The following is a 26,544-nucleotide window of genomic DNA, read 5'->3' as shown; positions in this document are numbered from 1 at the left end:
TGCATATTATAATGCTGCTTATTAACATGCTGCTTTAGCATATATTATTCAGCTGTAAAAACAACAACAAATAACCTCTCTTTTACCTTCCTCTTATTAAAAACCAATGCGGTTATTATTCTATTCTGGTTCTTTTTTTTTTTTTAAAGATAATTACTTAGTGTTAAGTATTTAGTGATGTTTTTCATAAATCCTTTATGTCTGAGGTGAACCACCAGAAGGAGCTGCTTAATAATCCTTAATGCCAACACTGTTGGCAAAAAAAATCTAATTTGGTGAAAGAATGGCTTATCTAATTTACTACTAATAAACATTCTAAAAATTTTGTGCAAATATCTTTGTACATGCAGTTTCTTAATCTTATCAGAGCAAATGCTCTTTTGAAAACAACTAAATTATATTCCCATTTTATTGCTGCCATTACACTCTAGCATACATTATGTCATTAGAGGATTATCTAGGGACGGATTTGATGAGAGCTCGGCTTGTGTATTGACTCGTCTCAAAGCCCCGGGCTTCTTCTAGCTATGCAATGCCCTTCTTTCTGTTGTTTTGTTCCCTGTTTGAACCAGCGGCAGAGTAATATGTCCCATATGCTATCAGGAATTTATCCCCTGCAGAAAAAGTATGGAAACAATAGTGTGCTTAGGTCTCACCCACCCAGAGCTATACTGTACATCCCTGGCTCAAGGATGCATTATGTTCACAGCAGCAATTGTCCCTCCTTGCTACAAAGTTATCTCTATCTCCCATATGTTCAGCCACACTATGTGTTTGAATGGCATTTATATGCTGTTTTTTCTTATCATGGAGTAAAACTCTCACAAACACACACACACACACACACACACACTGATGTTATGTACCTCCAGCATGTGTTATGGCATCAGCCTGCTGCCAGTGCTGCTACAGTGTATATATTCTGAAGAGTGAGTGTGTGGGACTGATATGTGCTAACAAGCCCAGGTGAATATCGCTAGCCTCACCTCCTAATGCGCTAATAAATGCAGTGGTTTGACAAACCACTGTCAATGTTAATATATGCGCCTTCACCTCCCTGTGACAAGGTGAGGTAGTGAGGGCAGGTAAACAACACACTGCAGCTGCCGGGTTGATTGGTATGGCCTAGTGCTTGAATCAATGTGTGTATGTGTTTCTCATCCTGACACCCTACTATTCTGAACTTTGACTTGACAAGAGGCAGATGTCCCTGAATCAATTTAGTGTTCAATTAGCTAACAGATGTTAAGTGATAGCCTATCCAGGTAAATGCCATACAGTAATGAAATGCTGCATCTTGTTTTATTAACGTCAAATGAAAAGGCATATATGCTATATCCTTACCCTAGTATATTCTGTAGATTTATGTAGTGCCAGAATTTTGATTATAATAGATAAAGATTGTATTAAAATTTTCCATTTAACCTACCTGCGACTGTCGCAATTAAACTGAAATAAAACTTTACCAAGTTCTAGCACTAACCTGTCTCGGCTCCGCCGGGAAGGGAAGGCAGCGTTGCAGCCAGCCACAGTGCACACATGCATCTCTTTGAGGTGCACATTCTTGTAGTGCAGTTTCATGCTATAAGAGCTCTTGAAGCTCTTCTTACAAACATAGCAGATCTTGGGGTCAGGACTTGAGCATGGGTCTCCCTCTGGTGATTGAGAAGAAGGGAATTTGGGTGGGCTTGCACCGTAGCTCATTGAAGAGATGAAACTTTCATGTAGAGCAGCCATGCTTGCGGCCGCGGCAGCAGCCGCAGCCATGCCTCCATTGTAGAGGCCATACTGACCCATGCAGAACATGTCGTAAGTAGGATCATTGAGTTCTTCCTTGATCTTGATAGGGGGCTGATGAGGGGAGGGTGAGGAATGGCCTTTGCCTTCCATTTCCTTTCTCAAATGTGTGTCTTCACCACCCTCATTGTTCTGTTCCTTGTCCAGACCCCTTCCGCCCCTGATGTGTTTTTGCTGTTCCTCCACATCTATCAGTTCATCACGGTAGAACATTTTAGAATCAGAGGTTTCAGACTCATTCTCAAAGTCTCTCTCATGGTCCTGGTCCTCAGAGGTGAAGCTGTCCATACAACGTAGCTCGCCAGAGCCTTGGAGATCATTTCCACCCCTGCTGTCACTACCAGTTCCTTCCCGGCATTCATCTTCACTCTGTCTCAACATGCCTCTCAGAGCTAAGCCAGGGCTCATCTCATCCTGGGAAGGGGATTGCTGTCCACTTCCACCACTGTGGTTGCCAGTACCACTGCCGCTGTTGTTGTTGCTGTTACAGTTACCATTCATTTTGATGCTGTTGTGAAGAAGGGAATGATGATGGTGGTGATTATGGTGTAGGTTATCATCGTCATCATCATCTCTGTCCTCATATTCATCTGCCACATCAATTACTTCCTTCTCAATCTTCACTGGCATGCTAGATTTACGAGGCTTCTTTTTGGGCGTGGGGTCTATGCTGCCAGTGGTGATATCGTGATTGGCACCAGGTGTATTTAAGCGGTGGGACATGGGTCCTGCCTCTGACATATGGACATTATTGTGCGAAGCCGCAGCTGCAGCAGCCAGGATCTGTTGTTGGTCCATCAGGGTGGTACTGTTGGTGGTGGTGGGCAGGATGGGGCTGGTGGGCAGTGACACTGGAGGACTGACAAGGTCTGCAGGGGACAATAGTGTACGGTAGAATGGGGGCACTGGCTGGACTGGCTGCACTGACTTCAAGGAGGGGAATACCAGTGGGCTTTGTAGGGGTGACTGAAGCATAGAGTCTACTGGTGGAGTAGTGAAGCCAAGTGGTGGCCTTCCAGGGCTGGTGAGTGTGAAGCCACCATTCTTGGTGCTTGAGATGACAGGTGTACCAGGGGTTGAATTGCCACGAATGAGGTCCTTGTCACGGTTATTGCGCAGCATGGGCATGTGCAACCGTGGATTTGGATTGGCACTGTGGCGGTTGCGGCTGCGTAGTGAGCTGAAGACCATATTGCAGCCCTCAATGGTGCAACGGTGTTTAATCTTCAGGTGTACAGCATTATAATGTATCTTAAGCGTGCCTTTGTCATAAAAGGTTTTGCCACAAGAGTTGCAGCACACACGACCCTTCCGTGAGGTGGATCCCATGCGACGCATGCGATGCATCTTGGAGGAAAATGAAGCATGGGTGATAGTTTTAGAGTGCTCATCCTTTACAAAGTGATGGTGGACTTGGTGGTCACCCAAGCTGTTAGGTTGCTGAGGTTGGGACTGTGACTGCTGTTGGCCCTGCTGCTGTTGCTGCTGGAGCTGTGTCTGTTGTTGCTGCTGTTGTTGAGCCTGCTGGGTGGAAGGGGTTGGTGAGATGGGTGATGCCCTGTTGTTGGGCTCTGTCTTGGGTTCAATGTTGTTCATGGCTCCCAGGGCTCCACGGCTAGGGCTCTGGCCTGTGCGGAAGGGTGACAGGGAAACTTCTGACTCACTGGTATCCACCTGTTCACCTTGGTTTGGCAGGCTGGGCTCCCGAAGCCGGAGAGCAGACTGCTCCATAGGTAAGCCATTGGGGGGTAAGCCGAGCATGGGGGCAGAGACTGGGTTGATGTACTGGAAGGGCAGGAGGAAGGCTAAGCTGTTAGGAATATTCTCAAAATGATGAATGCTGGATGGGCTACTGTTTTCCAGATGTGTCAGGAGCCCTGGGCTGCGGGACCTGTTGTTGCTTTCAATGAATGTCCTAATCCCGGAGTCTGTCTTGGAGGAGGGAACTGTAACTGCCTGACCTTCCTTCTCCTGAATGGCCATCAGCTCCACAATGGACTTGGTCTCACCAAAGCGCAGGAACTGCTGCAGGGTGATGATCTCCTCTTCTCGGGACATGATGGTCCAGCGGTCCAGCACCTTGCCTGCAGCATCCTAGATGTCCCAGAAGAGACAACAGAGAAGACAAAAATACAAGCCATTATTGATACTCAGTGTGGTCAAAGAAATAGATAGAGCAGGGGTTAGTTTGTAAGGGCAAGCTTTTCTGCTCATGAAATTCAGAGGCTCCTGGAGAGACAAGTAACTTACAGAACTTTGTCAAAAATCTCCCCCGTCCACTGTTCCTCAAAGTCGTCCACTTTTCACTAATTTAGTTTTTCCATTAATCAACCCTGTGAATGTGATCAGTAATCGCACAGTGATGGGACTAGGCAACAGTTCAATTGAGTCTCATGCAAACAAATCAAAGCACTGGGGTGGTGCGATTAGCAGGTCTCTGTGACTTCTAACATTGTAAGGATGATAATCTGTGAGACTGACAAAAACAGCTTTGTAAAAGATGTGAACTCTTGTTGGGATTCCCTCTGTACACAAACTGTACCTAGAGATATTTACAAAACAGTAATAATAGAATAATTAATGCAAGCCACTTTTACCTTTTGGCAGGCATTTTGCTCAGTGTGTTCTCCATCTCTAAGGCAGTGAAATGCTTGAGGGAGGATGGGACTGCTACACTATATATCAGTGAATGTCTTTGGACATTCGAAGACAAAAACTCATGTTTATTTAAGGTTGTGTTTGAGTATGCTCTGGCAGTGGCATCGAGCTTGTGTTCCTTTCATTTGGCAGACTGGTGAAATATTTTACTACTAATACTCTAATAAACAACCATGTCGTTTAGAAGACTGTCAGTTGATGGTGGCCACGTATGTAATAATAAATATTAACAATAGATCATTTATAACAACCTTTGGCATTTCCAGTTTCTGTATTTTTGGAGGCTTGGAAATGGTGAGAAACAAGTTTCCATCCTAAGAGACCAGAACTACTCTGATGGGACTTATTCCAAACAGAGCACTTTACTCGGCCAGTGCTCTTTTGGAGATGTGCTATTAACAGCTGAAAAATAAAAAGCTTAGACTCCTTGCAAATGTGCACATTTTCAAACATCAAGAGATGGCAAGGGATTCTGGGAAAATAATCTTGGCAAAGCCTGAGAATTTACTTGAATATTGGACCACTGCTTTTGTCCTCTTGTATGAATTTTTCCCTGCTTCATAGCACTAATGACAGAACTCTTAATAAAATTATCCTCATACAGTAATTGCTGCCACTGCAGTTGTTTTAGCAGATGGTATGGTATGGATGTTTGTGTGTACAAGATAGAAATAGAGGAGAGAGACGTGGGGTAAATACTTAATTTCACACACAGGTTCCTGGGGGACCCAGGCACAAGTGACATCAAGGGAATAACGCTAGCGATGACAATTAGTCACAGTGAAATAGTAACATTTCACATGTGCACCTAGCTGCTGGCATCTATAAAAGATAAATGGCAACTCTGGTGAGTAAAAAGCTGTAAAAACCAACATCACAAAGCACAAAGGGCCTGTAAGGAGAAAACAGAAGATAAATGTTTAAAGAGAGACAGTGAAAGATAGATAGTACGGGAAAGAAACAGAGGAAGAAGAGCAGAAAAACAGAGAAAATAAAAGTGTGAGTGGTTTCATATCATGCCCTCAGATATACTGGAGAAACAGATTCTTCTGAGACGAAACATCAATAGTCACTGGGGTATTTGTTGTTAAATATACATTAAAAAACATTTTACACTTTCATTCTGTGTGCGCTCTGGAGTTTTTGCCTGGAGGTAAGACTTTAGATTCTAGCCTGGACACTATTATTTCATACTGCATCGCCATCTGGGCATTAGTACTTCCATTTGATTTAATTGAAACAAAAAAAAAAAATGAAAGAAAATTAGAAAGTGAATCTTTAAATAGTTCCACAACCACATTTCTTAAGAAACTGGAGTTCTAATAAGTGGAGCATTTTTTTAAAAATTATTTTCTAATGACAGAAAAAGATTAATTTGTGACTGTTACACATGTAAGTACACTCGTTAGTTATCCTACAGTTAACTCTGATTAGAAGCATGAACAATTCTGATTGCAATATAAGTGTATTATTCTGATGAATAGTGTCTCTGTTTCATAAGCAATAGCGAGTATTTGTATTTTTGGGATCATTGGTAGGCCATGTTTAATTCAATTTAAGTCAATTTAAGACAACTTAATATCAATTTCCTAACTTCCCCACTTTGATGTTTGTTCGTCAAATTGAGATTGACAACATTCACAAGAACCACAAGCATCCAAAAAGAAAGTACTTTCAATGAGAGCTCAATTAATAGGCATTAGTCTTAAGCTATAAGTAATATCAATTAATACAACTACAAAAACTTTTACTCTCCAAACCCACATGCAGTTATCCAGCCTCGTCTCAATCACATTAGACATTTATTTTATTCTCTACTGATCCTACCTTGTGCCTCCACTTCCCTGCTCATGAAGTCAAACAAAGCCAAAACACAATGACACGGGCCAAACTGCAACCCATTAGTGTTAGGAAGGGCCAGCTAGCTGTCAGAACAGGTCAGCAGTTCTGCTATGCACTGGACCCTGTCTGAGAGGAGGCTATCCAAGCACTCTTCGTTCTCTGGTCAATTGAGTTTTGGAGGCCAGTCAACAAGCGTTTGGGTTGGGGTCGGGCTTGGAGCAAAGAGTCAACACAAATTTGAAAATGGAGCAAATCGGTCTAGAAAAGAATGTGAAGGGACAAACTTGATTAAGTTTCAGTCCATGTGGAAACCACTATTGGTTTTTATGCCAAGAAGCCTTTCAAGACATGGCTATATCTTAAAAGCCACCACAGTACCTCATGTATAATAAATATATTTTGCAATATATCACTTTCAAATCAAATCAAAGATGAGAACAAATAGATATGCATGTATTGTAATTAGAATGAGTATCTAAAGTATGTGCTGACACACATTTGCAGACAAACACATGCCCCTGTAGTCCTTACTACAGTAAGTCTCACAACTCCACTCCCCTGCATTAGCCTTGTGATGCTGTGAGAGAAACAAATATGCCATTAGAAGCACTTTTACAAGTAGGCACTCATCTTCCAATTAGCTTAATGTGGCCCTCTTTCCCCTATATTTTCCAGGCGTGCCCCACCTCTTCTTGTACACTCCCTCCAGTAAAATCTCATTAATCCACCCCTCCCCCATCTCCCCCAGTGCTATGACATATTAGTCTGTCATTATGCATCCCAGAGTCCTTTAAACAATACAGCTAAACCTCTGTTTGCCAGGTTAATGACTATTAGCCAATAATTACAGCAGAGAGACGATGGAGTACCCACTTTATCTGGTGGACAGCCTGCTGCTGTTAGTTTATTTTGTCTGCCTGACTTCGTGTCTCTCAGAATTATTCTAGCAACGGCTGTATTTATTCATCTCTGCCTCTGCAGTGCATTCTTTAATTCATGGCTGTCTCTAATACTGTGGTGCTGGTTGTTGTGTAGTGGGTGTGTAGTGGGGTATCCACCTTGCAAATTGCTGACAATGAGGGTGAGCAAATGATGGCCTTGTCATGGACCAGGGCACCACTGTCAGTTAAAACAAATCAGGCAATTATGCAATTAGCGGGTTATGTGCTGGGCTGTATTAAGAGTCAGGGTGTGCATCGTTGTTAGGTTGCATGATGTGCATTAGGGATTAAAAGCTTAACATGTATATGCTTTTCACTAATCATCACCTATCATACTCAATGACTGAGTGTATTTGGTAAGCAATGGAGCGAAATGCCATGCAAGGCAGACACCAGAGAGAGGAAAATATTAGCTATAAATCCATTGTATTGACCTGTACCTTTTATACTGTACAGTAGATTAAATGGGAAATGTCTGACCCTCATAGAGCTTGTGTCATAACACCTCTGATATTTACATTTTCATGTAAACATGTAAATTGGCACAGTGTGCTGTGGACAATCTGTGTAGGATGACACTACACTGGTTCTACATTAACATAAGGGCAACTCGACCAATCAAGACAGATTCACTTGCAATATTGAGGATCAGTTCTCACAATGGCAAAGTGAAGCATGGGAACCACATTGATTCACCAATCACCTTGCAGTGAATGCGATCTCCACCAAGCCTCGGGGGGAATCCCCATTGATCTCCAGTCCGGCTTTCAGATCCAGTTCCTTTAAAAAACTGCTCTATCCCTGTGTTTGCCACTTCAAGGGAGGTTAAGCAGAAGTTCCTTGTGATCTGAGTAGGTCTTGAACCTTGGTGCTTCTTTTTCCATATTCTGTTTCTCTCCCCACCCCATCTCAGGCCGTATGAATAATGCAGATGATCTAGTGGCGAGGGGGTGCCATGGGGGATGGGTTCACGCAAAGCCCACAGCCTGAAGCCATCAGATCAGAGAAGGGCAAGAGCTCCCAAGACACAGGCTGCTTTCCCATTGGCTACCCAGTGTCAGGTCAGAGGTCATGTGTGAACAACCAGCTCTACTTCTTCCCCTGTGATGGACCACAGGGAAATCAGTAGCTACGTCCAGATGTGGGCGGAGGACATTTGTAAGAATCAGAGAGGTTGAAATTAACACTCTGTGATGATTGCAAATTGCATCTGACTGTGTGTATCCACCATAAATTTTTGATGTTTCCTAAACTGCAGAAAAATTTAATTGTATCTTTATAGCAAGATGGCAATCTATCGTACATCGGCTGTCTGATGACATACAAGATGACACCAATGCAAAATTAACAAAGCAACAGTAAAAACATGTCATCCTGTCAACAAAGACAGACAGAGCAGTATCCCTGTGGACCAGTCATTCACAATTATATCACGTTGTGATTTGCTTATTACAGGGACATGCATTTGACAAATAAATCAATCCCTTAATGAACTGTACCTTTTTCAAAAATCTTCAGGAACTAACAGTCTGCGGTAGCTTACAGTATTGTGTGGATGTCAAATGACAATACTTCAGATTGCAGAAAAATAACAAACAGCAGCCAAAAGTTTTATTCGTAAACTTTCCCACACTGTCTCTCTGGGACAAGTATTGTGCAAAGAATAGCACACTGGTGATGCCTTTCTGAAAGTGTTCTGGTTATAATTTAGTTATGATTTGCAGTTACACTTTGAGGGTGATACAATAGATAAGCTGGCCAAAACCATGTTGCAATATATAGTATTTTACTGCCACTTATTTACTTTGCTATTGTTCATTTGTGCATAGGTTTCAATAAATATGGCAAATACAATCTTTCAATCTTTAATTGTTGAATGATGACAGCCACTCATTTTAGCATTGGTGGAGGAAAGTCTGTTTAAAGAGCATATGACTTTTCTTTAACACAAAAGCTAGACTTTCCAAATCCTGTTTTTAATATAAATATTTATTTATATAAATATAAATGTCCACCCTTTTGAAAGCAACTGACATGGAAACACAGATAATTCACTAAAGTCAAGACAGGAACCTCTGTACCAGCTCATATTCCTGATTAGAACTTGGAACAGTTCTTGATTCCTACTTTATCATTTAATTAACAGCCATGCAAAGGGCATTGCCTCGGTCAATATTATGCTCAATACGGCCAGAAGGTAGAGCTTGCTGGGCTCTGATGTGAGTAAATGTGAAGAGGCCACGGGCTTATTTCACCAGACCAGACACACTGATCAGCCAGCAGGCCGCAAGATACACTACCTTCACCTCTCAACCTGATTTAACTCGTGGCTTTGGTTAAAATTTCATGACTGTGTTAGTTGTTGCTAAGGGCACACTAATCGACTGGAGTAAGATTTATAGAGCAGTTGCAGGCTGCGAGGATAGGGAGGGGGATCAGTGGGGGTTATTATCGAGGACTTTACCGTAGACTAGTGAGTCACAATCTGGCACGTCCCATGTTCCAGGTGGCCTTCCGTTTCTTTTCCCACTAACTTGTCTTTTTTCATTATCTGTGTTTAAAAAACAAACCCGTCATTTAAAAAAAAAGGTCCCCTAATCTCTGAACCATCCAACCGCCCTGAACTCCACCACCACCATCAACCAGCCTTTTTGTTTTAACGCCGTCCCTTGGCATCTTTAAAAAGTGGAAAGGACAGTCCTTTGGCCACAGCCCAGCCGAGGTGCACGTGGGGCGGCACATGGAAGCCATTTCAGGCCCCGGTGCGCTGCAGAGCAAAGTCGGCTGTTCTAAGAGTTCAGATCCTCTGAAGAACCGCCTCACAGCACTTACATGTGAGCAACGTCTGGGTCTGGACTGATGTATTGATTCCCTGTCAGTTTTCACAAAGCATACACAATAACGTTGGCTTGCCTTACCCAACTGTGCTAAGGAACCGTAGCCGTGGTCAATGTGTAAAACTCAACGGGCCTAGCACTGAGCTCAAGGGGATGCCTCAAAGAAGAGGGGTGGAGTGATAGAAGCAGCGAGGGAACGCCTGATGGTTCACATTAATTGAGGATGATTTGTGTGATCTGCTGGGTCTGGATGCAGCAGCCAGGTCGTTCGTGGGCCTGGGAGACAGATGTGGGGGCCGCTGTGCCCCCTCCAGGGCCAATGGAGAGCAGTGAGGCGGCTGAGAAATGGTCTGTCTCTCCAGTGTGTGTGTGTGTGTGTGTCTGGGGTGGGGGGGTGGAGCCAACAACCTGCTTTTCTTTCCCTCTTATATCACATCTCCTTTGTCTTGATTACTATTTTGGCAGGAGGCCGGTGCAGAGAAGGTGCATTAACATATGCTCACAATTTGCTCTTTGGCTACATAGTTGCATGTTTGCACTGTGTCTTGGTGGATCAGTCATTTCTGTTCCTCTTTTGTGTAATACCCCGCCCCTTATCACATTGTATTGTCAGGCAAATCGCAGTCAAAGGTAACTGTACTTAAAAAAAGTGAAACTTGGAACCTGATAAAAGCATAAAGCGTGTATTTTTTTTGCTAAAATGTTACACGAGGGCTCCAGCTCATAAAACCAATATGTTATTATTTCTGAATTTACTGTGTATAAAGTCTAAAATAGTTGCAACCCTAATTACAATGTGTTACATTTTTCCTAAATTTTCCTACCTGGAATGTCGCATTGATCTCCACACAATCAAAATAATCCATATATCATTCTCAAGTTACTGTGTAAAAGGAAATAGATGTGAATGGATAATGGATTGTAGTGTAGGTAAACCTCCCTAGTCATTTTGTTTTGGTCGAGCTGGGAACAGATAGAAGTGTCTGCAACACACAGCCACACTGCATTAGAGGAGCTTTTCAGCTTTCTCCTGTGCTTTTGCTATGGAGCATGCAGGAGGAAAGAGAATAAGCTAATGGACTCTTTACTTAATGTGATCAGAGCCATTATTGACATGCTGCCAGGAAGATGCAAGACCATTAACTCAAGCCTCTCTCTCTGGTACCTTCCCTCCACCCCGCTACTTTCCCCGACAGTATTTCACTGCCGGCCTGACTCACATACATAAGAAGGGCCGCTAGGGGGTCTGGGTGCCCCTAAGGAGTTTGTGTCTGTCATGTTAACTACAGATACAGACTGTATTTGGCAGATTGGCAACAATGTGTTGCTCAGGACTCAGTAAGTGTAAATCATACATTATGGCAGTGTGTTATGTTATTATATGATATATATAAATGTTATATTAGAAGTTGGTGTCAGAAATTGCAAGAGTGACTGCTGAACAAGGGCTCTAATCTTTATGCTGTATGTCCTGATGGAGTTATCTACCATGCAAATTCAACATCTTGGGTATTAAATCAGCCTTTGTTACTCTGTTACATGCTGTTACTAATACAGTATAATAAAAAAGATGTGCTGACATTTCTGACACCACAGAAACACATATAATATAATCTAAGCTGCAATGATATGTTTCATTTAATCAAGGTAATTAAATGAATTACAGAACTTTAAAAAAACAACAACAACAAAGCTACCCTATTTGTCAATTTGTTTTAGCAAGTCCCTTTTCATTTCAAATTTCCAAAACTGTATAAAAATAAATGTCCATACACGATCTGAAAGCACCAACTGAGTATTATTTCAGTATTTTTAGACTGGTGGTACATTCATATAAAATTCGGGTCATACAAAACAACACCTGCAATTCTTTAATGCACAAGGACACATTTGAAAAGAATTTTAAAAAGTATTTTTGCATGATATTAATTTAGGTCCAAAGTAGTTGTACCAAGTATATTTATTAGCTGTAGTTGTAATTAAATAATTAGGCAAGGGAATTTGACATTTTAAATTGTGTTTATGGGCTTTAATTGTTTCTTAGGGTTGTCTTATGGGGAACAACACTAATAACAAAATTGTTAGTGACACCTAAGTCCGGGCTTTTCCACAACGCAGTGTGCAGTGGTGTGAGTTTTAAGAATTTGTTATTTTAACAAAGTGAAATAGTGCACTGAGTAGGTGAAATGGTCCCAAATTACGAACAGTGCAGTATCCCTGCTTATAAAAGTGCCTCACTGGAATTGTTGCCTGGCATGTAAGTTGGCTCATTCATCTTGGAGGCGGAGGGTGCCTGTGTGGCTGCAGTGTAATTTACACTACTCCAACCTATGTGCCAGAACACATCTATCCCTGTGGCCCAGGGGCTCACATCGCCAGCGGCCCAGAGGATGTTCGTGTTTATGTGTGCATTCATGTCTATGTGTGTGTGTGTGTGTGTGTGATAGTGTATGTATGTTTGTGTTTGCGATCATGTGGGTACAACAGGAAGTGGTGCTCAGGTCTCTCGGGGTATGGTTCCAGGTCCCTGGGTCTGTCTACTGTCATAAGTTCCGTAATGGTGATTACTTACTGCAAAAATAAACACCATTACCATCTGGTGCTGCCTCTTTGTACTGTAACTTATACACCAAGAAAAGCTGTAGACCATCAAGACACACAGAATCGAGAATAATAACAGAAAAGAAAATCAACTCTCCACCGTAGAATTTTAATGTTTGCGAGCATACGCCATGTAATAACTCAGATGAGTACCTTTCATTTTAAATGCTTAGAATGAAATCAAATTTTCAAAGATAGTTGGTTACAAAAACTCTTAACCTACTGTATATAAGGGGGTAGATAGTGAAGCACAAAAGGTTTATCGGACGCATGGTGAGAAAGGTTGGATGATGGGGGTCATTCAAGACCAGTGAGGCCTTGCAGAGCCAGCAGATGTTTGATCCATCCACGGCACATCTGGTCCCTCAACACACTCAATCCATTTCACTCAACTTCTCCTTTTTGAGATTTTCATTGTTCCTCACGGTCCACTAAACTCCACGTTCCCCCTTGCGGCTCACAAATATTCATTCACAGTCATTCATACTGCCCATTTAAAAGTTATTTCAACATATAGACTTTTGAGTTTGCATGTGATTTGTATTGTTTGTTTTTTTAAATATTTAAATATTTGTCCCATGTCAAACATCTGTATTTTATACCTGCAAGGAGGTCCCTTCTTCAAATGGGTCATACGTTGTAATTCCCAGCAAGGAACTCCAACCCCAGTGGCACTAGGCAGACAAATGAAAGCTGTCATTCTCATTGTAGTGGGCCCTGGGAGGGTCATACAGTGCTTAACAGCTTCATTGTTTCTTTTATTGTTGGAAACAGAGAGGGGTGTGCACTGCACAGGTTTCTGAATTTGGGAGGGCGACGTGACAAGACGACTGTCAACTCCCCGTAACTCTCCATGCAACTTCCTTTAATAAATGTCAACTCTGTGACCCAGTGGCAAATCCCTGGCAGGCTGGGTGGCCGTGTCAGCAGGCCAGTGGGCCGCACAATGTCTGGGCTTGGCCTCGGTGACATGGGGGAAGTGGAGCGAACCGCTGCTCTGTTTGTTCAGAGAAGGGATGTAAGACCACCTGGAGGCACAGGTCCAGGATCACCAGACAAAAACATAACCCCTGTGTGTGTCTATCAGATGTGGGGACAGATCGCATGTTTGTGTTTGCACGATAAGTACAATACTGTTTGAATAGAATTAGTCTAAAAAGGTGGTTGTGATAATGTATTACAAAATGAAATGCTTGCCTGAATTTGCAAACTGAATGTGTTTGGGCTGTGCTAATAAGACTATATGCTTATGCTGATTTAAGCCCATGTGTAATGCAATCTTCCTGTGTTTGGGTCTGGCAGTGCTGTGCAGTGCAATGCTATTGATCCCTATAGCCTTGTGGTCTGCAGGGTTCCTGTCAGTAATCGCAATGAGCCGGAGCACCTTCCATTCCCCCTCCCTGTCCTGTGTAGCACTACAAGCTAAACAGCCATCACAGAAACTCAATACAGGCAGACTGGGCCCTAGTCGTCAGCTTGCAGCAGCAGTAACCTGCAATGTCCCGCGAGGCTCCAGTTAAGTCAATTTAGTGTCAGTGTAGCATCTCACCTCGTAGACCTGTTGCCAGCCTAATATGTCGCGCTAATATGTCTCTCCATATGAATTACAAGGCTGTGAGAGGAACCCAGATGCAATAAGTATGGATTAGCTAATGTCCAGATTCTGTCTGAGTCTTGTTGGGATGGAGGGGGGGAGCTAACGATAGTAATAGCATCTAACAGGGTGTCTGGCTGTGGCTTGGAGGTGAGATGGGGGCATACAGGCTTCTGGGATTTCTAAGGAGCTCTGGGAAATAAACTTTCCTCTCTGCCGCAGAAGAAAAAGGGAAGGGGTGAGAGAGACAACACTGAAAGAATGATTAGTAAAGAATGAACGAGATGGAAAGAGTGCGATGGGCTGTTAATGCTATTTTTCTGTCTATTGATCAACTTGGAGCGCTAGAGTTGCTTGGGTTAAAGGTCCTGAAGCCCCTACCTTGTCTGCTGTGTGTCTGTGTTAATGTGTGAACCCATTGATTTGTATTGTATTAGTATAGTTGCCCTGTGTAGGCCAAAGCGCCTGACAGAGGAAGAGTGGGATGGGAGCAGAGCTTAGAAGAAGAAGAAAACAAAAAGGCGGGAGAAGAGGTGAGCGTGTGGTCAAACGGGGGTGTAATTAGGAACCATGTTAGCATTAAACTCTATATATTGTTGAGGGATAATTCACATGCAGCCTATCTTCCCCCAAGCCAATGTGCCTAGGTGCTTTAATAATTCATTTTGCATTATAATGCTTGTACATTGCTACCCAATATCCATTTACATGTACTTGTTTGTCTGATCTTCCCTCTTATGTCTGGGTAAACACATGTTTGATTGATAGTTAATAACTGGGAATGGTGGGAAAGATCTCATCTCCATTCATTGTCCTGTCTGCACTGCTTTCTGAAAGAAATATGTTTTAAAATAAAATAGAATTAAAAAAAAATTAAGTAGCGTATCAGTGTTGTGTGTAGTTCAAAAAAATTGTTGTTACCTAGTCTTGGAATCTAGCTGATATTCTGTATTATTAAAATTTATATTTTTTTCCCAAGTGCTAGACTTTGGGCTGACTAAAAAGAAGTTCAAATCTTGGATATTTCAAATGAAATGGTAGCGATTTGGAACCTATGAAAAATAGGAACTGCAGCCCTTTAAAAAAATTTTTTTACCAGTGCTACAACATTTTGTGTCACATAGGTAATTATAAACACTTTTTCAGACAGACATACATCCAAAATGAACATATGTTGTTGTTTTTTCTTATAAACAAACACTCATACATTCACACTGGCACACAGAGGCCATGCTTGCCATTGGCAATCCCTGCAGGCAGATGTGGAGTGTGTGCCAACAGCCTGCTGAGTGAGTAGGCTAGTGTGCCCCTAGCTCAGTGCTGGGCACTACGCTGAGCTGCTTTGATGTGTGTGTGTGTGTGTGTGTGTGTGTGTGTGTGTGTGTGTGTGTGTGTACTGTAGGGGGGTGCGAGGGTGGGGGTGAAACAGCAGAGGGACTGTGTAATCCTCTGACATGCCTGTGGAAAAATACAAGGATCCCTCTGACAGTGGCTGAACTAAAGGCTCAGAAGATCCGTTAATGTGTCTACAGGTTCATGCGTAGCAGGACTGACTGCTGCCTATGTGGCGATACAGACAAACACTCACCACACATACAAGTCATGTACTGACGCACGTCTACACACAACTGAGGTTTATCACAGTGTTCAGAGTCAGTGTCCTTAGTAAGGTTCCTGGCTTGGTGACACTAATTCTTAAAAGGCTATGTCACTGGCAAGACTGTGGTATAGCCATGTAAGGTGCAGTCCTCAAATAAGATGGAAAGCTGCATTGCTTTAGGCCCTACTCATACAGAAACACACACACACACACACACACACAGGCCAGTACATTAATACAAACAGTTTGGTTTTGCTGTTGGAATGCAGAGGGACAGGCGAAGACTTTTGGCTCTGCCCTCTCTATACTTTGCATAATTGCATCTTACATTTCCTTTAGTCTGAAAGGATGTTGAATCCTAAACAGCGATGGGAACCGGGGTCTGTTGATCATTAGATTTTGGCAGAGAAACCTGCTGCCACATGTGAGAGTGGTAGCAATACAAATAATGTGCGCGTATATGTCCGTGCGTGTGTGTGTAAATGTCTTCCTCTCTACAGTATGTGGCCTCTTGAGAAAAAATAAGGGAAAATAAAAGGACATTAAGCATATGAATTAGCTGAAGGTCTAATGTGAGCTCTGTGAAACAATAAGCAACAAAACAATAGTAGACATTTCATCTTCTTATTGTCTAATCGCCCATCTGACTGCCTGTGTATTTCCCCTCTTAACCCTTGAGATACTCGCTAATGGCCCTCACAATGGAATTATTTACTACCCATGGCAGGGGGGCAAATGGGTCAAATTGTGTGTGTGCATGTTTGTGTGCGAGCGTGTGCACTTGTGCCCCTTGTTGTCAGAGTGAATGAAAGGGAATGATGGAATCATTGAAGCACACAGTGACTGAGAGAAGAGGAGAAAGGAGAGGGGGACTGAAGGAGTTCTGAGTGGTGCTTGCTAAAGTGAAAAATCATGCCATGTTGCAGAGGGGCCTGGTTTTGTCCACCGGGAGAAGTGACTACATCTATGCTGGCACTCAAGTGCTCTTAAATACTCTCTCTTCTGCTCTCCACCCTCCCTCCCTCTGTTTATACCCCCCTCTCTTTCGTCCCTCTCTTTCTTCCTTCCCCAGTTCTCCCCAGGTCCCGTCCAGGTACAAATGGCTATTTGCTGTACAACTCCCACAACATGTTTGTGTCTGTTCATGCTTGTCCCTAACAGCATGTAAAACAAAGAAAATGGGCTCTTTCTTTATTCACAATTTTCAGAACACAAAAGCTTCCTGAATAGAGATGTCAAAGCGTAGTTAGAAATGTCTGCGCTGGAAGAGGTTGCACAGCTCCTCTGTCAATAGGCTTTAATTCGCCATGGAGCTGGGAACAGTCAGCGCGTGTGTGTGTGTGTGTGGGTGTGTTTGTGTTTGTGTGAAGCGATTCAACTTGGCAATCAGTTAATCTGTACCCTCCTAAGCATCTCACCACAAGAGGTCAATCCTCATTAAAATATCAGGGAATTACATTAATTATATTGTTTTTTTCTTTTATAATTCACTGACCCTATTTGAATTCTTCATCAAGAATTGTTATTAAATCGTTTATAATGTAATAGTGATATCAATTATAATATGTGACTGACAAAGGGGGAAAAGAACTGAAATGATCAGTTCACAGTTTCATATCCTGTTCAGCCCTAATTGTGTCATGAGACAAAAAGCTCACTTCTTAATTTAGCCGTGCTAAATCAAGCCACGGAGATGAAGGCTGTCTGTGTAAAAGGAATCAACAGTGCTGTTAACTGTCACCTGCTGGGGTTAACCCTGCAGTTGCCAACACATTCAGAACATAGATGAAACACAATAGCAGACGAGCCTTTCATTCTCACACCTACAGTCACAGAAGCCTTCCTGTCAGCTGCGCAAACTTGTGTGTGTGTGTGTGTTTGGACAGGGGTGCATACATCGCTGACATATTTCCCCCCTCTAATTAGCACAAGGGAGTCCTGGGGGCAATCAGAGCTGAGGTTAATGAGACAGGGAGAGCGGAAGAGAAGAGGTAGGGGTGCAGTAAGTAACGCACAACCCTGCTGCACTGGTGCTACAGTATAATACACCCTTCTTATCACGCTGTCACCCTGAAGGGGCATCATCCTCACGGCACCCACATTGATGTTTGGGCCTGTGTCATATCACACGTGTGTGTGTGTGTGTGTGTGTGTGTGTGTGTGTGTGTGTGTGTGCACGACAGCGGCTGTGTGAGAGTTCCCCCTCACTGCGCCCTGATGATCCTTCTACCGATCTTTGTCTCGTATTATCTCTCCCTTCACGTCTCTTTCTCTCTGCAAGGCCCAGATGTGACAGCATGTTTCCCATATCAGAGAGAATTGGTACACTGGGAGAAAAAAGAAGTGAGAGAGGGAGAGAGACAGAGCTGCCACAGTGGTCTTGGCATCTGTCTTTTCTCAATTGGCGTGCGGCAGTGCTAGTGGGGGAAAAAAGCGCAGTCTACCAGATGTCATTGCTGAACATTGCCCAGGCAGTGCGAGCGCTGAGTCGTACAGCGAGGCAGTATCACCAAGACAAATCATCCTCTCAGAAGGATTCACATTAGAGGGTCATGATTTTGATGTTGGTATCGAAAAACTAAAAGGATTTTAAATTATTATAAATGCCCACTGGATCTGTAATTTCTTTGTCAGATTGTGCATATTTGGCTGACTTCAGTTCTGTGGTCCTCAAACTCCGGCCACACATGCTCTACACTGACGGCCATAGTATTAGATAGTGTCGTATTGTGTGCTGTTCAGAGTTATAAAAAATAATATATATGTATTTTTTTGGGAATGTTAAAAGACAAAGACAGGAAATATGGGGAGAGAAAGAGCGGTACGAGATGCAACAAAGATGGGGACATTGCAGTGTTATGGTGTGTTTATTAAAGAAATGATATCTGATCTGCTTTTTTCCTAATTATAAAGCATATCATCAAGTTAAAGGCATACCTTTCCCATGATGTTACCTCTCTCTCTGTCTCTCTCTGACTAAGTGACCTACCGTGGAGTGGAACGGGAATGGTGACTCATGTGGCTGTCACTAGAAACATGATGTGATGGGGAGGAGGGACAGAGAGATCCTGCATTATTAAAAAGAGTGCTACCATTAGAGACATTTATACAGTAGAATGACCTGATCAAACTACAGCACAGATACACACATGCTGGTGTGCACACAGGCTCACAGATTCTCACACACACACACACACACACACACACACACACACACACACACAGCCTTAACACTATACTATGGCCTAAAAACCTAGGCCATATTAAACATTTTTCCAGGAAGAAATGACAGACATTATAGTTAATGTTGGTAAAAGGGCATACATTTTTTTTTTTTTAAAGCACTTTTTCCAGACGTCAAGTTTTTCTGGTGATGCTGTATTTATATTATTGTTGTATTACAGTACCACATCATTTCACACTCTCTAATCACTGCCAAAACAAGACTTAGGGGTCTCAGTCATCCAAGCAAAACATGCTTAAAGATTAAAGATATTGGTTTCAGATGTACATTTTTTGTCTGTCACTATTTCATGGTACAAAGGGGAACACAAGTAATTTTCTCCCACGTCTTCGCGCAGCTACCTTTTCCCCTTTTAGTCTTCTGGCTTGTTTTTGTATCTCTCACCCGTTAACAATAACGCTCGGGGCGAGCACAGATGTAAGAAGTAACAGCTACGCTAAGGGAAGAAAAGATGAGCGGAAAAAGATAGAAGATGAGAGAAAGGGAAACAGACGGGTAACGCTGCTCACAAGCATCACTTGTCAATTTACAGCCGTTGCTCCCTGAACCGCACCGTATAAATTTCCAGTGTGACATCCGTTTCTACTGCTTCCAAGCCGACTCGGGCTCCGTCCCACCAGATCTCCTCCCCAGACACATACTTGGAAACCTTAAGTACAGACATTGTGCCAGATGTAGACTGCCTTTACTTTTATTTATTAATTTTTTCAGGTTTTGAAATGTTTGAAAAAGTTTTTTTTTTTCTGTATTGGAATCACTATGGGGGAACGAGAATGGATGGGGTAATGTCTCAGAGGAGTGCCTCTTTACTGTATTTGATGTGGCCGCTGCAATGCACACACAGAGCCCATATGTGCACACACATTAACTCACACACGTGCGTACAAGCACACACACAGGAGTGTATGACAGTAAATCATGGGTGTGATGTGTGTGTGTGAGTGGGTTGAGGATGAAGAGAAGGGCCAAAGAGCACCAGGGGATGTTGTGTATCCAACAGATAGAGAGACAGAGAGCAGGGGAGAGAGAGGAGCTTGGCACTGCTCATCTTTGAGTGATGGCAGTTCTTTAGGGTTGAGACATGGCCTCCCTTTAATCTCTCTATCCTTAGACATGAAAATGGAAGAAAAAGGCAGAGAGGAGGGTGGCTGAGGGGACCAAAGCAGAGACCTTTGCTGGGTATTGTGCCAGATTGATTTTTACTTTATATCGCTTTTATTTTAAGGCAGACAATAAAACTCACCTACCTGCTAACGCACACACACACAATGGATGGCAAAAACAGAAATGATGAGTTGTGACTCACAATGGACATGACTTGTGTCTTGACTGGTTTAGTGCCAGCACATGAATTCTTGCTTCGTGAAGCATCGGTAGGGCTTGTAACAACTATATCTGACCCCTGAGCAAGTCCATCTTAAAATTATACCCATATCAAAATAGCTTTAATGACTCTCATCTTCAAGTCTCTAACTCATATGAAACAAGGTATAGGCCTCCTAGCCAATAAAGGAATCTGCAAAGAAAACATGGCCTCGGAGGAGTATGAGCTGAGGTGCTTGCACTAATACAGGATTGCGTTTTAAGTGCAACACCTGTTTCGACTTAACAAGCAGAGGCCAGTAGCAAGATTAGCGAAACATGCCCATAAAGGGAGAAGGTGGCCGGGCCTACGCTCTGATAACAACAGGCTCTGTCCTGCGTTTATTTCAAAGAGCTGAAGGAACTGATGCGGTCATAATGCTGAGGAATTCATTCCACTGCTACACAAAGGCAAACTTCCGTCACTCGGCAAGAGAAAAGCGCCTGAAACAGCCTATTTTTAGCTTTGAAATCATGCTGTATTGAAAAGAGATTGATTTTGTGTAGAATTCTTAAAACATTAATAAATGGCAAGTTGAGTCACAGATGTCAGCACAAGCAAGGTTTTTAAAGGTAATAAATAGGTAATGAGATTTCACCTCACTCAACAGGCAAAACATATATTTTCTACCCTACAATTTCTATAACTCTAAAGGTAACATCATGGGAATTTTAGTGAGTGATTTCAAAGCTTTGAGACATGTTCTGTGTTCAGCCCTGGGAATCTGGGAAATCAATGGAATTCCTTTCCAGTGGGACACTGGGTGCGCAGCTCACAGTACTAAGGAGACTTGATCTAGGACTGATCCCAGGAATTTTACCACGGTAATTAGGTTTGTCAGCTTGGCAAAGTGGGAAAACGCTTTGTAATGTGTCACCTCAATGGGCTAGATTTTTGTCAGGGATCAAGATGGAGACAGCACACCCCATACCTAAACAGGCCGCACTGCTTGACAAAGGTGTGATTCGGTGCTTAATGTGAGATGCTGCAGCTGACAAGGTCAGTGTCAAATTGTCAGGGCCCTTTGGCACATTGTTCAGTGACATGCTGTGATTATGTCGTCAGATCACTTCTAAGTATCTACGTGGTGACGGCTGTTGGCAAAGACATTGTCAGTTTAACACCTCACTCTACCTAGTGGCAGTCTCCTGTTAAGCAGTTATCGGTGGTTAGTGCTGGAACATTGGCAAAAGGTGGTGACATGCAAAACTCTGAGCTGCTGTTCCAAGAGCTCTGCAACTGGCACAACACAAACACAAACATGACTGCACACACAAATGCACACAGCCACGCGACTGTGGTCTCCCAGTAATAGCTTTGTACCTCTTGGGGCTTTGCGCCGACCGTTCCTGCTCTTATCTTTGTTTATGTGGAGGGTAGATCATCATGTACAACTGTGTGCGAGTGCCTGTGCACAAACCTCTTACAACAAGGTTGTTTAAAGTGCACATGTGAGTAAGAATTCAAGTGTGTGTGTGCGTGTGTGTATGTGTGCGTGCATGCTGGGGAGGTGATAAGGCAGTGCCTGGCACCAAAGCACCAGTTGGCACTGAGCCTTAGATCCTGAAGATGAGAGAGTTGTGTGTGAGCACACACACACACACACACACACACACCACACAGTGTAAACCAGAGGTTAGGTGGAGACAACACGGAGGAGAGAATGCCACAAGTAGTTACTGGTGCATGTGCCTACGCCAGGATGTGTGTGTTTGTGTGTGGTTATCCTGCATGCATGTGTCTGCTCACTGAGGTCAGTCACCTATAGCAGCCTATTGATCGTCCCTCTTCAGAATGCCCTGTTGTCTTTGCCTCTTCTGCAACAAAATCCAGGACTAGAAAAGTCTTAGATATGCCACTTGCAGACCGAGCAGTGAGTGCTGGGAACTGATGTATAATAGAGTGTTAAACCATCATTTCTGGTGACCCTATATCATATCCTGTCTACGCCTGCAGCATTCCAGCCCACAGAGAGCAGTGTGCCAGTGACAGCACGGCTCACTTGGTGGTCCCAGCAGTCAGCCACTTACCCATTTAATAAGACAGTCTTTAAGAGGACCGAGCCAAGCATATGCACAGTGCTGGTGGAGGTTTTTCTTTTTTCCCCTCACTTTTACAAGAGCCCTTTTTGTAGGAGGCCCAGGGGCTGGCATTCGCCAAGGGTGCGTGTGTGTGTGTCTCTGTAAGGTATCCATTTATTATCCATTTATTACTACTATTAGTCCCCTTTTTGTTCTCTCTCTCCCTAGCTCTCCTTCACCTTTGTGAAATTCTAATAAACAATCAGGGGAGCCCCATGCTGAGATGCCCTATAATGGGCTCCTAATTAGCCACTCCAAACACAGAGAGCGGCTGCTTCACGCCTCGTTTTCTGCACTCATCTGCGCAAAACTGGATGAATTGATTCCATTTGCTCGCCACTTAATGCACTGATTGTTTATTGGCATGGCTGGGGATAAAAAACAAACAAACAAACAAAAAATGTCTTTAAGCTTGCAAGCCATGCTAATACTAATCACCGTTAAAAACAGGCTGACCTATGACGGAAGTCAACTGACTGAAGTTTCTTGGGGCCTTCTAGGAGAGGAGCGCGGCTTTGCTTTCACACTCTCCGCTTCCCCCCCTCTTCACCTCCTCCTCTCCTCAACCCCTCTGTCCACCTCTCCTCTCCTGTCTGAGGTGAAGTGAAGCCAGACCAATTGGTAGAGGAGAGGCAGTCTCTTTCTTGAGACAGAGAGGGAGAGAATGAGGATGTGGGGAGGTCGGGGGCAGTCATCGCCTTCTCCTCGCACCTGCATGACAGGTCATCCTGCTTAATAAAGGCACTCATGCACAACACGCCGGGGAGAAAGGGGAGAACGAAAGAGGAGAGAGAGAGAAAAAAGTGAGTAGGAGCATAAGAGATGGGGCTTTGCAACAAGCTAGTAAGGTGTTGACTTGTTCTGCAGTAATATACAGTAGAGACTATATGAAGCTGACATTAAAATAAGGACTCACTTAAGTCTAAACTGAGAAGCTGCATTATGTTTCAGCAACCATCGCACATTATTTTATATTCTGTGGTGAACTTCCACAGGTGTCTCAGCACTGGTGTTGGTTCATGGTGGGGTCAGTTAACCTTTTAACCACTACCACACAACATGGAGGTACAGTACAGGCTGTGTCCTCTTTGCCAAAGACACCACAATATCACGTAGAGACACAGGAAGTCAGCTGGAGCCATTGGTGAAAAACGAGACGGTGATAGACACGGTGCAAAGCACAACCACAGCAGTCACTGGTGTGTGTGTGTGTCTCTCACCAGCGTGCGTGTGTGTCTGTGAGGTCTTCGGTGTGTGTCACGCTCCTCTCCCTCCACCAGTCTGCCTAGCTCATTTCCTCCACAGGCTGCCTCCCCGCTACTTTATGAGTGAGAGCTTCTACAGCTCTCACCTCAGGACACACTTCAGTGTCTAAATGTTTCCATTTGTGGGGGAAGTGACACACATTCACTCACACCGCAGGGCACCTACCCATAACTAACCATCTTGCATACAAGCAGCAGTGAATCATGAAAGTGACTGGTTAAAATTCTCACTCTCTATGTGTATGTATGTATGTGTGGGTGTATTTTTGAGCCTGTGAAGGGTACAGCCTGTGTGAGTGTCACAATTTTGGCTTCTCAAGTGGTATTTGGAGTGTACATATAATTTTAACTGCTATATTAAGCATCAGTCATAATGTGGGGGAGCAGTTCGGGACATTTATGTACTGCAAGATGATCTGTTCCAGATTTCTACTCATTTTGGGACACTTCATACATTTGTCAGCTTTGTGAAACATTTGTTTATTTTTCTGTCTACAAGTACTGACCCCTGAGTGTCACTGCAGTCCCAAATCACCGCTTATACTACACTAGTGATTTCCCCGACACTCCCAAACTATTCAGTCTGATAGTCAATGCAGGACTGGAATCACTTGTGCAGATCGATATAGTGGGGTGCTGCTAGACAAACCAGTGCTACACGAGATCAACACCTTCCCCACACCATCATTAGTGTCGCTGACCTTGAAGTAAAATTCAATTTCCCTCTGCAGCAGCAAATCCCCCTCGCCCCCTGAAAAGCCACTTCAGAATTCAGATGCCATTTCCTCCTTCCAGCGCAGGCGAGACAGGATATTATAACTTATGAAAAAGGATATATGGAGCGAGGGATACCGACAGAAAGAGAGGGATTCTGTTTGAGGAGGTAATTATAACATGAATTGTCTTTGAAAAGTAAAGAGGCAGAGTCTGGCAGAGGTAAATAAAAATTCCTGATAAGCAGGCTGGCTGATTTCCAGTTTCAATTAGGGTGCACAGCTGACTATGAGAGCCTCTCATGGGAAACCGTACCAGGGCAGCAGCGAGGACCTGTAGAGGGAATTCTTCCGGGACATGGACACTGGGTAAAAAGAGAAAGGCAAATGTGCAGTGAGAGAACCAGAGATCCCGTTACACTGATCACTGTTATGCATATCACATGGAGCAGGGAGGAGCGGGGTGTTCAGAGGGAATGAGGATAAAGAGGGCACCCCATTAATCCAGGCAGAATATTCCTTTTTATACTGATTATGACATGCCAGTGGAATTTAGAGGGGAGAAGAAAAGCACAGATGGCGCGTTTTCTTCACTTAGATTTGGAGACACCATGAGGTTGACAGAGATAGCTGCTTTTCTCACATATAGATTGAATGGGAATAAGGTTGTGTGTGTGTGTGTGCGTGTGTCAGGGTGTGTGTGTGTGTGTGCGTGTGTCAGGGTGTGGTGTGGTGGGGGCCATGGGAAGAGATGCAGCCAGGGAATCAAACCAGCATCTCTGATAAAGCTGTAGGATTGGCTAGAAGGCTTTGAAGTCAGCCTTATCATGGGGATTTGAGAGGGAAATGGGTAAGAAGGTGGCGCTCATATACTGTGTGTATGTGTGTGTGTGCAGCCTAGCGGAGTGAAGTTTGATCAAACCCCTACCAGTATCCCATGGGAGCCCCTAGACCTTACCGTGTATGTTAAACATATGATTTTCACTTCCCATGTTTGCCCTGCACAGCATGTGAACTCCCCAATCAGATTTTATTAGATCACCCTACACTGCATACACACACCTCACAACCACACGTTTTGGCATGGAATATTCATGATCTTTAAATTTTGACCAGATATGGGGTTACTCATCCTATGTTAAAATAACATTCTGAAATATGCATGTGACCACCAAGCATGTAATGGATGCATTAAAGGGATTCCAAATGTGGTTTAATTACTGAAGAAGACATTTGCCGTGTGTATTGGCTCTTTATCACGTTCTGTGATCCAGCGACCATGATCCTAGCCTGCAGTATATGAACTGCTACTAGAGGCCTGATCTGCATATAATAATATTCAAGTCACAGATTATGTTTTTAGCCAGTGAATAACTCCCTTAATATCAGACTAAAGTGTTTATACTAACAGGAAAAGATAATACTTGTCTTTCACTGTATACTGTGTCTATGTGTGTCTGTGTGTGTGTGTCTGTGTGCAGTTACTAAAAACTCAGGTGATACTAAACATTTATGAGGTAGACAGTAAATGGTTGAACCACAGCAAGTGGGGTTTTTTTGAGTATTTGAGAGACAAGGAGAAGGGGAGGTCACAGTGTTGAATGTTGCTGCTGCAGCAATGGTCTCACTTTGGAACAGCAATGTAACGATAAAGAACAAAATACAGCACAACACTGTAGTTCATAACAGCTAAGACTGGGAGTACAATCACTGGGAAAACATCCTTAATTCTCTGAGACATGGAAGCGACAGTCAAGACCACACGTGGACAGTACATTAGTATACAAAAAAGGGACTGATTACATTAAAAACTAAGATGGTGTAAAAAAAAAAAATAATAATCACAAAGGACAGCGTTATTAAAAGACTTGAAAGCATGAGAGTCAAACACAACGGTGCTTTGGCAGTTACGGCACACACTTAAGTCCTGATATTATCTAAACATCTTAAAACGGAAATACACAGATAGCATGTCCAAAGGTGTTGTAAGTATGTTAAAACCAAACCG

At 43.2% G+C, this 26,544-nt stretch overlaps 1 protein-coding gene across 4 annotated transcripts in view; it reads right to left on the bottom strand.

The window, feature by feature from the left end:
* The window catches only part of bnc2 (basonuclin 2), a 159,270-nt gene that overhangs the window by 9,801 nt on the left and 122,925 nt on the right, over positions 1-26,544 (bottom strand). For all 4 annotated transcript variants that reach the window (XM_038713222.1, XM_038713223.1, XM_038713220.1 and 1 more), the window contains one exon: positions 1,484-3,891. In XM_038713222.1, the coding sequence (XP_038569150.1) occupies positions 1,484-3,891 (2,408 nt within the window). The remainder of the gene's footprint in view (positions 1-1,483; positions 3,892-26,544) is intronic.

The sequence above is a fragment of the Micropterus salmoides genome, unplaced genomic scaffold, assembly GCF_014851395.1.
Source record: "Micropterus salmoides isolate LMB-PRFRI ecotype aquatic unplaced genomic scaffold, ASM1485139v1 Ms_hic_scaffold_12, whole genome shotgun sequence".
NCBI classification, from domain to species: Eukaryota; Metazoa; Chordata; class Actinopteri; order Centrarchiformes; family Centrarchidae; genus Micropterus; species Micropterus salmoides.
This window is presented reverse-complemented; position numbering and strand designations above follow the sequence as displayed.